Raw genomic sequence first — 17,853 nt, forward strand, 5'->3', positions numbered from 1 at the left:
GATTCATTTATGTTGTCAGTGAGCTTATAGTGCTTGTTTGCCCCTTGATCTGAGTAGCTGCCTTGACCATTTTAGTAAAGAGGTCAGGGACAGAGAATTCCCCTTGCCATTCAAATATGTTTATTTTACGGGTGAGGCATTTGAGGAAGGACTACAACATTTGCCTGACTTTGGCCATATATTGTTGCACAGAGAGCATGAGTTCTGGTGTTGTATTCCTGTAGTAGTTTTGTAAACCTTAAATTTAAAACCAAAATTAAACAAATCCCATTCCCCTTCCCCCTTGTGAATGTGGTACAGAGGGGGGAATACCTGGTTACTCTTGATGCAGGGTGAAGAATGCTGTGCCTTCCAAGTTTGTGTGTTAGCTGAGCTGTTCTAAATTGCTTTGGGAGCTCGATGGCTCCTCAGCTGTGGTTCATTTGCTTTTCACTTCTGCTTTCCTCAGGAAGTAAGTGCAGCAGCTAATCAGGTGATTCACAGTGGAAAGTTTAAAGAGCAGAGTGGGAGCTGCTGCAAACGTTAACATGCCTGGTAGGACAGAAGCAGCAACACTCGTTTCTCTGGATGTGGTTATTGACTGCAACAGGAGCTGCTAAATCTAGGAGCCCAGGTATGTCAAAAGATTTTCTGTGAAAGCAGACAGAACAGACTGTTAAATGCTGGGGGCACCTGCAATATTGTTTGTGACTGGTATGTTATGATAGTATTACTTTCAATTAGTGAAGGTTTCAAAGTTCACCCTAAACTGCAGTGAAAAGACAACTTTCCTTAGGAAGTAGTGGAATTTCTATTTTTAGCCTTTACAATTATTAGCTGTCATAACTGTTCATTGAACAGTCATCTTGGCTGCCAATAAAAGGAAGGGAGCATAAAGGAGTATCACACTGGATTTTTGGGATGATCTGAGGTTTGTGTTTCCAGTAGTCCACAAAATGCTGGGATTTAATAGTCAAGAAAACTATATTAAGATAAAGAATATTTAAAGCAGGTAGTCCTAGAACTAGGACTTTGGATTTTGTCTAGTCTATCTCTTGCTATCTGAACAGTTGGAGTAAATAAGCAGGCAAATTTTAGTCATTATTTTGTGTTTATATACTTTTGGAGATTCAGGATTTCCCTGTACACTCAACTAACATTTTTAAAAGACACTCACTGTAAGAAGTGGACCAATTTTGGCCTTAATTTTGGTATAAGATTCTCCTTTGGTCTTGGTGAAAACTGGGATTTTTTCACCTTAATGGGATCCTTCAATGGACTGCTGAGGGGAGTAATCACAGATATAATTAAAATGTCATTAAAAAATCATGTTTGTTCAGCTAGTAAGCTGTTAGTAACAGTATTCTTCTGGTCCTTCTGCCAGTTTTGGTCAGGCCTTTCTTCCCTTCTGTCTTTTCAGTCTGGAAAGATGTAGCCACATTGCTATGTGATTTCACACCAGCTTTATTTAGAAAAAAAAGGAAAAAATACATGATTTAAGTTCCATTTTCTCTCTGTAACCTGACACTGCATTCTGAATGATACTATCAGCTTTATTTGATTAATCTTCCGTTTTATATGTTTTAAAATATTTATTATTTAGGGTTTACTTTTTGTATCATTGTGATACTTATCAAAAAGTATCTTCTCAACCTTCATCAAGAATCAAACAAAAAACTTATCAAAACTGAAGTAAGCTATTAACTTACACTGAGGATCAAAACAAGCAGGGGAGTGTACAAGAGACAACATATAAGACCTTTTCAAAGTGTCTAATTTATCCTTAATACCAAAGGTATTAAGAGTTTCTGTGGAGCTGGGATGAACTCTTTCACTACATGGATTCATAGAGTGAGCACTTTGAGAGGCTATCCCTGCTTGCTTTAAATGTGCCACCAACAATTTAATTATATATATTTTATATCTTTATATAAATTATAATATATTTTATTATTTATTTATACTTCTCAGTCAACTATAAAAGAGAAAATTGGTAAACACATTTGCAGGGCCATGCAGTGCAGCTCAGGGTTGAGTTGATTGATGAGTTTGACTCATCAGTCACTGACCACCTTCTGAGGCCTGTGGAAGCACTTACTTTCAACTCTCCGTGACTAAGTTTCACCATTTGTAGAATGCCTCTGTAAAGCACTTTTGGGTTCTCTGTGCAGAAGACCACGGTGAACATTGGCACTGAAGTGTTAGAATTGATTTGGCTTAGCAGAGTAGCTTCCAAGGTGAGAGATCTCCTTGAGGAAGAGAATGGCTTTTCTATTTGGGTTGCAAGTTGACCCTCACTGAAAACATAACTGAGATATGCTCACTGAAGCTGCTAGAACAGCACCCAGGCTTTCTCAACCAACACACAGCTTCAGGATGACTCAAGTGGGTCAAAATCCCACACCAGAGTTAAGTATAACATATGACAAATGTAACTCCCACACAGTCATGAGGAACAGAGTCTTCCTGTTTACTCTGTGCAGTCACCACACTTTATTCTCATAGGGCTTGTTGTCTTAATACAGATAATTAAGGAAAACAACAGCAGAAAACCACAAAATGTTGTGGAGCTAGGAAGTTCTAGACTGAATGTTCCTTGGAGACTGATCAAAATTACATAGGCCTTCATCTCCTAGCAATGCACAGAGTATGAGCTGTGGTAAAATAAGTTAGCCCGTGGTCTAGTGTGAAGGACCAGTTATGCCTTGAGAGGCTACCTAGAGGAGAGGCTAGTCAGTGTTAAAGGAATAAAGTAGGAATTTATTAAAAAGGCCTTCAAAGGATACACCCTGGGCGGTACAAGAGTCTCCACCCAAGATGGATGACCCGTCACATGTTTTCACATTTTTATAAATTTTGGTCCATTTCCATATTGGGGTTAATTGTCCATTTATAGCCTCAGGTTGTGAAGTCCCATCTTCTCAGATTGCTCTCCTCAATTTGCTGTTCATGCATTTTAGGCCTTAAGCTACAACAGTGCCCTTGGTTCTCAGGCTGGAAAATGATTATTTAATCTAACTGCGCTGTGAAGAGAACTTGCTAACACTTTATATAAAGTTCAGTGTTATATACTAATGCAGTACTGAATCTGGAAAATGTGAAAGCTAAAACTTAAGGCATCACCAGCATTTGCATCTAAGTATAGGTGTCTGCTGGGACCATCATCTTGCTGCAGGTGGTGTGGTGCACAGTCACAAGATAAATGCCCTGCCCTTCATCTCTACAGTACAGAGCTACTGCAGGAGTGTGGAAATTAAACTGGTTCATCTGGCATGGAGTGGGGAGAATGCAAGCAGTAAGCTAGCTGTGTAACTGATGGATGACAAAGGGAGAGCACCCCAAATGCAGTTTTAGTGTTGGCTCATCATTCTAAACAAGACTCATAGTACTGTATCTTTAAATTTATTTTAACGTATGTATCTATTGGTAGTGTACATCTGACTCATATTTTTAGTTACATTTGCTTTTTTGGCATTTTTATTGAAATGGTGGAATGCCAATCAAAGAGACATTGTAGAGAAAGAACCTTTTTTCCCAGAAATGAAAGTAGATTGTTGTTTTTCTTTGAGAGGTAATGATTTGTTAAAGACTCTTTTCAGCTCTTAAAAAATTATATATTTGATAAGTAAGGTGAGCTACGTTTTTCTTGGTGTCAACTCCCATCTACCTACCCACAATGTCATAATATAGTCTCAGAAGAAGTCAGACAATGACCTAGACTCCAATAAGCATATGGATGACTTTGATGGAAAATGGAGAAGCCTGATCTCCACTGGTGTAAATGTTGTCATGATGTAGGCTTGTCAGAGCAGGGTGAGCTCACAGAAGCTGTGGCAAGGAAGTAGGGCTGAGCAACTCCCAGAACACTATGGATGAAAACATGGCTGTAAAGTAGATGAGAAGACTTGGGGTTGAGCTAAGGGTACCAGAAGGATTCCTCAATGTGTAGTGCAAGATGGACCCATTTTAGTTTTGATGGAAATGAGAAGCACCATGCTCCTTCATTGTGGCATATCTGCTTCAGTTTACAGGATCATCAAAACAAGCAGTGTTGTGAAAATACCTGTTGTAGAGCTGTGCACCTGCCACAAAGAATGGCTGAATGTTGCTGCCTCTTTGGGCCAGAACAGCTCTGGGAGGAAACTGTGGCTTTTCCACACAGCTACTATTCCAGATAGGCTTCAGCCCCACTCTAGGTGGGGAATGTATCGGTGATGTGTGGCTAGATTTAGCATCCATACTCAAAGAAATGTGTAACCTGGCTCTTGGTTAGTGCTCTTCTGTTGCAGATCTGCTGATAGTAATAGTTATAACTTGTTTTAGAGTTGGGATGAATGAGGTATAAGGGAAAGGATCTGATTCAGTGGCAAAGCTGGAATCCAGATTTGCTGTGTGGTTTACTGGTTTGCTCTGCCAAAGCCCAGATGAGTTGTGTAGCACATGCATATGTCTCATGCAAGAGAGCTTGTCTGTGCAATTGCAGGGTAGTAGTGTTCTTGTCCAGGAGCAGGATGCTTTGCCATTAAAATTGGAAAAGAGTTAGTGACTGAGAGTGTTTCTATATTTCTGAACTCTTACTCCAACAGTTAAAACTGTCAGTGTCTAATTTCTTGGGAGAGTTGCCTGGTAAGAGATGTAAATGACACAGTATATTTATCTGGTCTCATCTCAGCATGGATGAAGCAGCTGAACCCATATGGCAGCTTGAGGATTCACCTGACAATGCAGGACAGCAGGAGCAGAGCCCTGATGATGGAGACACAGCAGAAGTGCTGGAGCAGCCTGCACACAGCAAGGACGAGCCACCCCAGAGCCATACCCTCCTGTGGGAGACTATAGGCAAACAGTTTGTAGAATATGAACAAGTGGCTCCATTTCTCATCCCAGAGGATCAACAGAGAAGGCTGCTGGAATTTCTTCCCCTCTTCTTAAAGGTTTGTTCTCTTTATTGCCTTTGGTGCAGATGCCAAAGTTTCTTTTCCTCTATCCATTGTGGTCGCCTAAACAGCCAGTGTAGTTAACTGAAGCAGGATCCTTTAGGTGATAAATTATTTTACTCCATTGGGAGCCTGGAGAAGCAGTTCCGTGTCCTCCTTCCATCTACCTTACCTGCTAGGTTGGCATGAAAAAGTACATGGGGGAGTGCTGCTTCACTTTCCTGAGAGACTAAATTCTATTCTTGGTATCAAGGAGTGAGAAGGGCAGCTTACAAAGTGAATACTCTGTGAAGAGGTCGCTTCATGTCTGCCTCATCTATTTTATTACTTAGTGGGGGCTGAGCACAGTTTCAATCTGGGAAAATGTGGTTGTGGCATGCAGCCGGTTAGGCGAAATGAAGGTGTACAGCCCACAGATGGAATTTTGGGGTTAACGATAATGCTGATGTCTAATTTTGGTGCTTGAGAGAGGAGCTGGGTAAGAGATGAGGAAACCATGGAGTGTGAAGAGAAAGGGCATATAATGGTGGAGGGACACAGCTGAGAACTAGAACATTTTAGTTAGCAGGCTACCCTACAGCTGCCATCACCCAATGATTTCTGAGATGAACATATTGTAAGGTGAAACTAGAAGAGCTCTGTGATGAATGGGAGCCTTATGGGTTGGTTTTCTCTGCTAGAGTCTGTGGAAAATACAGGAAACTTCTTGAGTGGACCATACAGAGACAGAACTGCAGAGCATATGCTGAGTGAAGCAGAAAGCCTGGTTTATTTTTAAAAAGCACTGTGGCTATGTAAAACTACAGAATTGTTTTCCTCTTGGATTACCTTAGGTATTTATGGGTATTGAATCTGCATTTTTACAGTCTGTGTCTTTCAGAAAAAGAATAAAAACATCTCTTTGGTGAAACCATATTTTAATGATGGTGTATTTCAGGTGTCTGTACTTGTGAGTTCTCACTGCTCTTGAGTGATGGAACTCAGATCTGTGTGTTCCTTACAGACTGAGTTGGATTTCTAAAATAGAAGTCCATGTGTAGGTAAGGAAAAAAAGAAATTAATGCATGGTCACTGTTTATATTGAGGCACCATGAGGCATAAAAGGGGATACCATGCATCTTAAACTGACTGTGTAGGAAAATCACTGTGCTCAGGGCTGTAACATCTTTGGTGTCCATGACAGTAATGCAGTATTAACTTCCAGATAGTCATTAACATTCCACTTAGGTGGATGGAAAATGAACCTTTGATGCTGTAAGTCCTTGTGCACAGTGAAATCATTGTGGATACTGGTGTCAGTGAACAGCACTGAAACTGGTGTTTGGGCTGTGGGTAGGATCTGGAAGTGCCCATGGTGAAGAGTTTGTGGTGTTTGAGAAAAGCTTGCCCTGATCCAAGGTGGTACAGACAAAATGAGTGGAAGGGTCTGAAAAGACAGTGAGTGTATAGCCTGGAGCCTCAGAATTGGCCTTCTCATTAAAGCTAAATGATCATATAGATATTTTATGTTTAAGATATGTTTATAGATATTTTATGTTAATAACAAAGCTTTCACTTTTCACCACTTTCTCTGAACTTCTGGATTTGTTTGCATAGAAGAGTGTTCCTCCCAGACCAAAGGCTATATTTGAACAGAACTGTTGCTCTCTGTATGAGCCTGTCACTAAAAACAAATCTTTTTTGCAAATGGCACTACATGTGCTGTGAGCTCACTACTGCCTTATCAGCGCACCATATTACTGGCTTCGCAAAGGGGTAGCACTCCTTTCTCGGCCTCCAAACAATGCACGTCACAGTCAGATCAGGGCTGATAGTTTTCCATAGAGGAGCACCTCCTTTTGCCATGGATCTGCTTTTAAAATAGCATGCTGAAAATTACACTGTTGGTTTTCCTTTCTGAGACAGCACTGCAAGAAGTTACAACCTTTTTGTTTGTAGTGAGAGCCATCTAGTTTGTTATTGGTTTTTTTTTCTTTTTTCTCCTAGAGCTGTTTTCAGATCTCTTGTCTTCTTTCCTGACGTGGTTTAACCTCAGCTAGCAGCCAAGTACTACACAGGGACTCACCCCCAAGCAGTGAAATTGTGGAGAAAATTGGAAGTGTAAAAGAGACCACTATCACTACAAACATCCCCCACTTTATGTGCTGAGCATGATGCCATCGGGTCTGGAATAGCCCTTTGGTCACTTGGGGTCACCTGTCCTGGCTGTGTCTCCCCCCAGCCTCCTCACCAGCGTGGCAGCACAAAAAGGCCTTGGCTCTGTGAGCCCTGCTCAGCAATGACAACAGCATCTCTGTATTATCAACCCTGTGTGCAGCACAAATCCAAAACACAGCCCCATACCAGCCATTGTGAAGAAAATTAACTTCAGCCCAGACCAAACCAGTAGACTTCCTCTTGAGGTCCATGTGAAACATACATCATTAATGATTCTAAGGTATTAATTCATCCCAATGAACAGGCCTTGCTATAGAAGATAATCTCTCTAACCTGCTTCCTTCTGTTTTTGTAAGCAATGTATTGCAGGCTTTATGTGAAGTTCTTCTATTGAGGTTTTTCTGCCTCAAATTTACAATTAAATTAAAATTCTAAGATCTCAAAGTTTCTGTGTTCTATTAGAGCTTTAGCTTTTGAATACCATGTAGTGAGCATGAAATAAACAAGTTGTGGTGAGATGAGATTAAATGTGTCTTTAGATTTACTCATTCTTAACTAAGATTGAAAAGAATGAGTGCCTTTAATGTGGTGATAAATTTTTGGAATGAAAATTTCACAGAACTGAGAGAGTTGTTACTGAACAAGGATGATAAAAATGATAAAATCCAGAAGTTTTAGGAATTAAAAATTGGACAGCAAAGCAGTAAATTCTCACATGTCACAATAAATAAACAAATTTTAGTACCAGTACTTCAGGGTCAAAGAACAGTTGTTCCCAGGAGGCCAGATAAGTATTGCTGAGGGACCGGCCATATTGTATGTATGCATTTCCATCATGAGTTTCCTTTCTGTAGGGATGAACTTTACAAGCCTTAGGATTGTAGAAACTGATTTCCTGAATTTCAGTAATGCTTGCAAAAAGGGGCTTTTAAATTCTTAAAGGAAACCTTGCTCCTGAATATATTCATAATGGAGAAGTGATTTTTTCATTAGCTTAACACTTAATTTTGTGCCCTAGCTGTAAGATTCTTCCTCTCCACTTTTCTTAGATAGCGGAGCTTTGCACTGCTTTGTAGGAATTTAGGTCCAGAAATGTGACTACTAGAGCATTTTGGCTTTGCACCATTCATTTAAGAGTACAGTGTGGAGGATCATGCCCTTCCCCACGACTTTTACTCTCTTCATATACCAGCCTTCTGCTGGCTTGGGGAAATGCATCTCAATTTGAGTTGAGCATTTTGTGAAGTTCTTACAGAAACTACCTCATTTCCCACTGCTTAACAATGGACTCTCTCTGAGTCTTCTCCCTCCTTGGAAGACTTTTCTCTTGCTTTTACTTTCTGTTTTGGATCGTGAAGATGCCAGTGCATCTCTGCCTTTTTGTTTTAGAGTGCTTTAGCTCTTACTCAGCTGGCTGGAGAGAGGGGTCACCAAGCAGGAGACACCTGGGGTGCGGGGGCTCGTTTCTCACTGATACTCCTTGACGTAGAAGGAAAAGGTGTGGGAGGGAAATGTCAGCCATCTGCTTGTGATTCAGGCCTGGGCTGGGAGTAATTTTAATGTGCCTTCTGTATCTTCCCTCTTGGTGCCTCAGAAAGTATCAGAACGTTCTATTACATGGCTGGCTTTTGATCTAGCGTCTCTCCGTGAACTATGGGATAGGAAGGGCAGATGGTAACAGCAGACACGGGAACTTGTGGCAGAATCTTATGTATGTAGAAACAGGTTTAAAAGGAAGAAAGAAGATCAGATTACTTTCATACCATATTGTTTGAGTTTCCCCTAAAGGCAGACTTCCTACAGTGGAATCAGGTTGATATGCTTCTAGATATAGATCTTCTGTAGGCTCAGACATGAATATGAAATTAATTAGGTCTGTTCCTAAGGACAGTGTATTATAAAGATTGTTGTCTGACCCTCAGGAAGAGCACTGACAAAATCAAATCAGAACATTAGTGGCCTGCTTTGTAGGGAGATGGACTAGTAGCATTGCTATGAACATTTGATTACTGCTCTCTGTTGTGTATGATCTGAGCTTCAGAAATCTATCCTGCTCATTCTGTTAGGAGAAGAGTGAATATAGCAAGGCCTTTCTGAAGTGTTAAGAGGATGGATGTTCCCATTTGATGAAGAGGGGCAGAAATCTCTCACTGCTTTCTTCTGAAAAAGGGCACAGCTTAATGGAAAACACTGTGTATTTTTAAGTGATTGTAAGTTTCTTGTCATTGTGTTTACCCAGCTTGTTTCTGTTCTTTACAGATCTTCCCTCCCTTCTGTATCAGAGGTGGAGGAATTGGTAGATCTTGCTTCTACAATTGAGTGTCTCTGAAAGTAACTTATGGTCAAAATCTGAAAAAAAATAGTTTGCTTTTAACATTATTGACTGATTGATGAAAATTAATAATAGGCACACTGTGCAATTGCATTTCACTCTTGTAGTACAGAAAGATGGGGTTGGGTGCATTTTGCTTATTGACTGCAGTAAAATGAAGTAAAAAGGAGGTGCATGCCTGATTGCTGAGAGATGGCTGACACTTTGTCCACAAGCTGCCATCTGTAATGAAAGAAAAGAAATTGAAAGCAATGGTAGGGAAGGAAATAATATTTGTGGAGGATCTTCATTTATGAAGAGTTGCATGGATTTCTTGGCAGAAAGTATTATGGGATATCTGATCCAATTTTTCTTAGTAAGACATATGTCATTTTTCTTTAATCATTGAGGCTTATAGCATTATTTTTCAGTTTCTAAAAGGAGGAGACTTTAGTAAAGAAAATTTTTCACGGTTGCTGAGGACAGAGGTATCTCACACTTTGGTCTTTAGAGGTGAATGCTGAACTGTTGTTAATACATAAATGTGTGTATCATCAGATGTTTTCTATAAAAGAATTGGCACTTGATTCTTAGAGGCTGGTTGGGTGCAATAGTAATAGTCTGCTGGAATATATTCTTTATTGATCTTTAGTTTTTTGCCCCCAAAGGCAGGGTTAAGAAAAAATTTAGGAGGGTTTTTTTTATCAGACTCAGGAAATCAACAAGTCTTACTGTTGTTTATCAGGTAAGTTTTGTACTTAATTGCTTGTCCATTCTTGAACAAGTGAATTATAAACTCATTTATAAATTGTTTATAAACTTGTCAATAAACTTGTGTTGCTTAAGGGTGTTTGTCATATTTTGAAAGGGGCTAGAATAATTTTCGATACAAATAATTAGTTACAGAGGGTATGACCAACATTTAATTTGTTTGGATTGTATTCCATGTAAAAAATACTGTAAAAGCTCTCTAGTAGGTGCATTATATGATTCAAAAGGTAGTTGCAGTTTGACTTCTGTATTTGTAGTATCATACTCCTGCCTGTCTGGGAAATACTGCTTAATGGACTATACTGACTAGGGAGGGAATTTTATAGGGGAATGTTAGCTTTATGCTTCTTTATTTTTATTTATTAGTTCTTGTCAATCTACCAAAGACATGATGTGTCAGAGACTTAACAGTTACACTTGGATTTCAGGCCTGGGAACAGTCTGCTGGAGCAATCGTATTACCCAACATTCAGCTGTTAGCCAGTGAGGTTTCCAAGCTTCTGACTAGAGAAATTAGAAGGAACCTCAATGGCAAACCTGCAGGTAATGATCCCTTACCATATCCATTGGATTCGGTTATTCTGGAAATTTGTGTCTTTCAGCTGTACTCTGTGCCGGAAATAAAGGGGGAACAGGAAAATGCTGTGTAGCAAGCCAGACATTTTAGTGGATGTGAGCTAGCACTGATTTGAGGTGATTACACTGAAGATTTGGCCTCGTATGTCATGCTGATCTTCAGTTTGGAACTTTTGTTGCTGAAAGTGTGTAATGTATAATGCGTGTAAGAGTTAAAGCGTAGGTTATACATTATTTTCAGGCGCTTTCTTAAATGAGAAAAACATTTCCAGCTACATATGGCTTTCCTGGTGGCTGTTGTACATTCTCTGTGCTGTCAGCTGCCAGGCTTCATGAACTGAGCTGATATTCTTGGTGAAATTTGTCAGTTTGAAACATGTAGTTTGCATGTTGATGCTTGATTCTGAATCAAAATAATTTTATGTGTTTCAGTTTACTTTAGTGGACTTCTGCTACTGTAATTTTGTCAAGTTTGTAAAATCTGTTAAGAAAGCATAAATGCAGCATTTTAATCTTTCACTAAGGAATTAAAGATTAATGTTTTTGTGATAACAGAAGAAGCTCGTCTGGCTTTGGAGCAATTGCTGCAACAGAAAGGGGAAGCAGGAGATGGCCATTTGCTCCTGAAATCAGTGTATCTGCTCTCACAGACTGACTTGGTAAGAGAAAGTACTGCAAAGCATGTTCTTCATTTTATTTCAGAGAAACTGTGTAGGCAACCCAACAGTGGAAGACCCAAGTCTCAGTATGTGCGTTATCCCTAATATTTTGAGCTTCAGCATGCTCAAGGTATACAGTTGAAGGACACACCACCTTGTAGGCTAGGATTTTCTAAAAGAGAAAAGTAAGCATTTTGTGCTTTCAGCTGCATTTGTAGTTTTCATTATCAGGCAGCTGTTTCTCCTACCGTTTCTCTGCTTTCCCCCCCCCCCCGCCCCATTGTGCATCTTGTGGTGTGTTCTTTATCGGCTTACATATCAAAAAGGTGAATAGTAAGGATCTGTCTGATAATAGAGTGGTTGACTTTTCAATCCTGATAGCCTCCCATTTTGAAATGTTTCAAAAACTCGACTTGTACAGCCATCCCAAATGCAGACTGGCATCAGGAGTACAGCCTGCTGATGGGCATCTGTGGTGTGTTTATCCATGACATTTAGTTAAACACTTTGTCTTATTCTTTCTTGTTCAAAGACAAAAAATAAAATCTTACTGTCACTTTATAGTGGATATATTCTGTGTCATAAGGAGCTTTATAAAATTGTATATATAGCTAGTCACAACATGAAATTTCTGATGACACTTGTGTTTTTCACAGATTTAAGACATTGCCATTTTTCATAGCACACATACTCGCAAAACTCCATATCACAAAACTCGTTCTTCTGTTAGTTTGCTGCTGATTTTTGTTATGATTACTGTGTGCCAAGAACACACACTGGGACTTCTCTGGAAGTTCTACACAGCCATAGTGAAGATGGGAATAAGCTAAGTGTTGAGAAAGACTGTGAAGAAACTATTACTTGCATTTATAAAACCTGTAATTAGATGTGTGTGCAGTTATTCAATATGTTAAAAAAGTAAAGGTATTATAGGTAAACTGCTGCTATGCTGAGTCAAGGAGGGAATAGCGAACTCATGCTTTCAGCATACCAGGCATCTCTAGTTGCAGTGTCCTGGAAAGACTCTGTCTGTCCCTGGCCTTACTATTGGCTCAGCCGCTAGTTAGTTTGCAGGCTGTGTGCTTCACTGACTGCAGGTCTCCATATGCAGGACAGAGTACTTCTGCCAAAGCTGTAGTTCAGCTGGAGCAAGAAGTCCTGGGAACAGCTACAGCAACACACAGTGTATTTAATTCTGCCAGGTGGATCTTTACTGCTATGCTATGTGACTGTCAGTCTTGTATGCCCTAGAGCACTCATGAGGGTAAAATGCTTAAGGAGGTCTTTCATCTGCCATGACTATTCTCAGTGAGTAGAAACACAAGGAAACTGTGGTCAGCTTCTGGAGGGACTGATTTTATTTTTCCTGTTTAGAGGACTGTGTGGAACATTATTGGATCTGGACTTCCAGCTGCTCTGATACAGTGCCTGTACCTTTTCTTTACTATCCCTCTGAAGAAAATCAGCGATGACAGGGAGACAAGTGAGGATGATACCCAAACTCAGGAAATGCTTGTTAAGGTGAGATGTGCATTTGGGGGTTCATTTGCCATGGATACACAGATGTTCATTAAGGCTCATAGCTGTTAATTTGATTCAAACGGACAAAAGTCCTGTGAGTTTGGACTGCATAACGTTGAATAAGCATCAGAAGCCATATAAAACACATAAACTATCTCTTATTTTTTTACTAAACAAAACAACATGACTTTGAGTGTGAAGAATCCATTAAGAATATTGTAGTAGTGGTTTTACTTGTTCATTTCACTGCATCCTTTCTCCTGACATTAATATCAAACTTTAAATCTCCTTCTCCAATGGATTTTTCTTCATCTCCTGGGTATCTCTAGAGGTGTTTGTTGTAGCTGATGTTTGTTTGCTTTTCAGATAATGCTTAACATGTACAAAGAGGAACAAGGAGTAGAGGAGCTTCTGGCAGCTGACAAGCTTCAGTCATTAATTATAGCAACTTCTTCTCTGTGGGACCAGTGCAGCCACTCATGGAAAGTACCTACAGGCCGTGTGCTAAGAACAATTTCAAAGGCTCAGACCAAAACCAGCATTGTGTGCCTACAAGGTTTGGTTTAGTAAATTGGCGTCTCCTTTCCTCATAGCTCCCCTGAGAAGGAATTACCAAAAAGAGTCTCCCCAGGATAGATTACATCATCTGTAATCTCTTTTACATCATTCAATAGTCAACTGCAAAGCATGGGCTCTTGATTTAGTACAGAGGAACTTTATTTAGCACTGATAGTCATTTGGAAGCTGAAGGGTTTTTAACATTAAAAAACCCCCAAGTTACAGGCAAGAGCCAATCCCAGTTAGACTGACGTAGGCAAGAGGAAGATGTGTTATGTCTTTTTCTTAAGTTGTATGACTCAGTCTGTGCGCCTGAGACTCATAAACTCTAAATGCAAGGCTAGGGGCACTGTCAGAGTAATGGTACCTTTTGGGACAACATCATGGTTGGTTAAGTCCTCATTTCTTTCTAGGCTTTATTAGTTCAAGTAATTATTTTTTTCTTATTAAGAAGTGCAAAGGCCAGAAGTCTCAATTTCTCAGAAGGGAAAAAATAGTTTTATAATGCACAAATTTCCATCAGTATTCTGTGTCATGGAGTAAATGCATATAGGTATTTTTAAATTTTAAAATAAAAATTTGTCTTCCTGAGTGAGATGGAAAGAACTATTCGGACATCTTGAACCTGGCCTGGAAGGACTGGCCATGAGATTAGACAAGAAAACTAGGCTTAATTCCTCAGAGCAAAATGTGTGTACCCCATTACATATGCTTCATTAAGAGAAGAATTAATCTGTGAACTCTGCACAGAATGTGTGATTGACTTAGTATGACACAATTAAATCTGTTAAGTCTCTGCTTACCTTGTCCTCAGACAGCTGGATTCAACATAGATGAATTTTGGTGAGCTGGGGGGTTGAAAGCTTATGCTCCTGAGATTAAATCAGTTTCTGGTAGTAAAGCAAAGAAAAGCATGTATATTTTAAAGCCAGCAATGTTCTTAATTTAGCTTCTGAAAGGAATATGATATTCATATATCCTCTTTTCGTTTCTTTTGAAAAAGTTATCTTGCTCCTATTTTACTGGGAAATAACTTCAAATTTGTTTAATTTTTGTTAGTAACTTTAAACTTGTTTGGCTGTCATTTCTTAAATACCTGCTGTATTTTTTTCCCCACAGCTGTTGACTGCATTAAAATAGCTGTACAGAATCTCTTTACACTGGCTGATACTCTACCTGCTTGTGATGTGTGTGAAGCTGCTAGTATTGTGTTGTGCTTTGTGAAAGATTCCTATCCTGTATCATCAGCTTTATTAACAGAGTTTGAAAATAATGATGGCTACCAACTCCTGTTAAAAATTTTACTGAGGTAAGAGATGTGTATAGTAGGCTTCTAGAGGATGGTAAAACTTAATTTTCAGAATGCATAGTGGTCTCTTAAAATATAAATCATATAGGTAACTCTGTGTGGATGCAAAGCATTGCTATATTAGGAAGGGAAGCAGTACATAAGTGTTACTACTTAAACCATAACAGAAGGAGAACAATATAGGGGAAGTTAGTTTGCAGGTGGCAAACTAGGACAAAATAGGGACTTTTTGAACACAAGACTGAAGTTCTTCAACAATTAGTATTACAGAGGATGTAGGTCAGAGACATTTGTCTCAGTTGAGGTGAGCTTTTAATCCAGGAAGGCAGTCAGCTAGGGAGGGAAACACCATCTCCTTGCTGTGCAAAAACAAGCAAACAAAACCCACCCAAACTTAAATCTGAAATGTTTACATTCTTTAGAACTGAGATGAGCATAAACATGTCAGGAAAAATCCCCACTAGTTATCCTAATCTGAAGTGCAAAGCAGAATCTTACTCTCTGTGTCAGCTTGTGTTGTCGCACCAGGGTGAGTTTCTTTAACATCATTTGAAGAGAGCATTTCCAGGTGTTTTTGTTTCCATTCTGGATTTGCTTATTCTTGTACTCTTTCTCTAACACTTGTGAAAACTTTGGTCCCTGAACAACAACTGGGGTAGGGATGCTTTTTTGTAACTTGGATCTAGAGGATTGTAAACTGAATCACAAAGTCAAAGATATCTGTGAGTGACTATTCCTGCCCATGATTTTTGAATGCCACAAAGTTATTAATTTATGATTGTGAAAAAAATTATGTTTTTCTGGCAGTGGTTTCTTTGGTTACCAGAGACTGTCCAGATTTCCCTTGTAAATAAGCTGTGTTGAGATGCATATTTCTGATTAAATTCTAGCCATGTTAGGGCAGGAAACATGGAATCTTTTTCAGTAAGGGCTGTGAATGTCTCCATCCTTTTCAACTGATGTAACTAGGCTGAAGAGACAGAAATAACAGATGCTGAGGGCTTCAGATTAGTCCTCATTCCTAGCATATGCTGGTGTAAAGGGTTAGATGGAGAGTTTTTCCAGAATATTTTGTGTAAGCAGGTACCCTCTTCTCTGACGTTTAGAACTTTTTCTTCAGGTATAAAGCATCTTGCTAATAGCATTCTTTGAAAGAGAGCATTTTCTTTCATTTTTGGGTTTTGTTTGTTTGTTTGTTTGTTTGGGTTTTTTAATGTTTAGATTAAACCAGAACATTTTGTTGTTTTCTTCTGATATTTTTTTTAACCAAACAGTATCAGTCTATTTCTCTGCCACTACCCTATGCCCAGATGGTGCAGTTTTCCTTCATAATTGACCCATCTGAGAATTACAGAATAAGATGATGTGATAAGCAGCTCTCTGTCCTTTGACAGACTGTCACTTCAGTCTACAAACTATGGCAAATCTGGGGTTGCATTTCAAACTATTTCCTTACTTAGGAGAGATGTGCCATCTTCATGTCTGATTTACAAAGCTCAGGCAATATAATATTTTTCCCTTCCTCAGGGCTGAGATTTTTCCATTGTTTATCTCAGTTAGCAAGTCCCTTATCGTGCCAACATATGCCCACCTTTTTATATGAAGGGTGTTTTAATTATTTGAATTCTCACAAAGTTTAAATTTTTATTCTCCAAATCAGACTTTTTTTGAGTTAGCTTTTTTTGGACTAAGCTTAGCTTTTAACTGGACTACATTCTCTTCCTTTTGATCAGAAAACTCTTCAGTGTCACTTCAGTTTGTAGGTTTTGTTCTGATTCAGTGTGCCATTATGGCATTATTCTGTGTAGCTCCTATATGCTCCATATCTGATGATTTATGCAAGGTGTTTGTATAATTAAAGCATGAGCATATGACTGTCTCTAATTTTGTTCCCAGATGTGAGGGTTTGCAGCAAAATGAAGGAGACCCCTATCTTGATGAGATCTTGGACATGCTGACTTGCCTTACAACCTGTGGAAAAACTGAACTGAAAGTTTCTGGCAATATTGTACACCCACAGTTACCGCACTTTGATTTTGAAAGGACGCAGTCTACTGGTACAGTATATATATGTGTGTGTATATATATATATATTGCACATGTGGCTGGGTAGGTGGGTCATAGGAAAATACCTGCATCAATCTGAAATGACCATGTCAGCTCTAGGGTCTGATCCAAGCTCAAGAATATGCCTCCCAATTATATCCCTCATGTCTGTTGTTCTTATTTTCACTTTCAGATGATCTAACAGTATGATTAGGGTGTTTGCAGACTTAAATAACCCTCATGTAAAAATGACCTCACCTGGCTTTTTCCCCACAGGAATGACAGTGAAAAACCTCCAGCCTTTTCAGGTGTTGCAATCCATTTTCCAAAGAAGTAATGATCAGCACCTGTGTGGAAGAATCTTGGCAGCAATTGGTACCATATGGGCTTGGGACAGAATGAACTTCTTTCTTCTGGAATGGACACTGCAACCTATCAGCCAATTCACTGACATAATTCATTTCAAACCACACCCAGTCCAAGTCCAGTTCTTCAGGCTGGTGGAGTCCATAGTCCTAGACCTGTCCTATGTCCCCCATGAGATTTTGAAGAAGATCCAGTATTTGATAAAGGAAAACATAATGCCGTTCTGCACCTTAACAGCTCTCCAGTGTCTTCTCAGCATGACCCAGAAGGACCTGTTATTTAGCGATATTTTCCGTGACTCTGGGCTCTTAGGCCTACTGCTGGCACTTTTGAGGAAGGAAGCCAAGATCCTGAGGAAATCAGGTACAGATTAATGCCACTCACAATGACCACTGAAGCAGGCAGATAAATAGGAATAAATAATCTCTCAACAGTAAATTTATTTTTTATACTGAGTAGCTAGATTTTGTCTTCAGGCCAGCTGGCCTAAATTTGATACATAAGCTGGGTCCTCTCTGAAATCTTTGCTGATTATTTTTCTGTTCAGTAGCCTAAACAGCTCTGGGCTTCTCTTTGCTAGTGTATCTTGAATTATTCTGGGTGGCACCCTTCAGCCCACACTTTTAAACAGGTCTTAATTAGGGGCTCTCTAGAATACAAGTG

General features: G+C 39.4%; 1 protein-coding gene across 1 annotated transcript in view; it reads left to right on the forward strand.

The window, feature by feature from the left end:
- Positions 1 to 505: 505 nt before the first annotated feature.
- WDFY4 (WDFY family member 4) overlaps positions 506 to 17,853 on the forward strand; it is a 121,511-nt gene continuing 104,163 nt past the window's right edge. The window contains exons 1-9 of the mRNA XM_058841908.1: positions 506 to 613; positions 4,652 to 4,913; positions 10,584 to 10,698; positions 11,287 to 11,390; positions 12,765 to 12,911; positions 13,278 to 13,467; positions 14,589 to 14,778; positions 16,675 to 16,835; positions 17,101 to 17,553. Of these exons, the coding sequence (XP_058697891.1) occupies positions 4,653 to 4,913; positions 10,584 to 10,698; positions 11,287 to 11,390; positions 12,765 to 12,911; positions 13,278 to 13,467; positions 14,589 to 14,778; positions 16,675 to 16,835; positions 17,101 to 17,553 (1,621 nt within the window). The 5' untranslated portion in view covers positions 506 to 613; position 4,652. The remainder of the gene's footprint in view (positions 614 to 4,651; positions 4,914 to 10,583; positions 10,699 to 11,286; positions 11,391 to 12,764; positions 12,912 to 13,277; positions 13,468 to 14,588; positions 14,779 to 16,674; positions 16,836 to 17,100; positions 17,554 to 17,853) is intronic.

This window comes from Poecile atricapillus, chromosome 6, assembly GCF_030490865.1.
Source record: "Poecile atricapillus isolate bPoeAtr1 chromosome 6, bPoeAtr1.hap1, whole genome shotgun sequence".
Lineage (NCBI taxonomy): Eukaryota > Metazoa > Chordata > Aves > Passeriformes > Paridae > Poecile > Poecile atricapillus.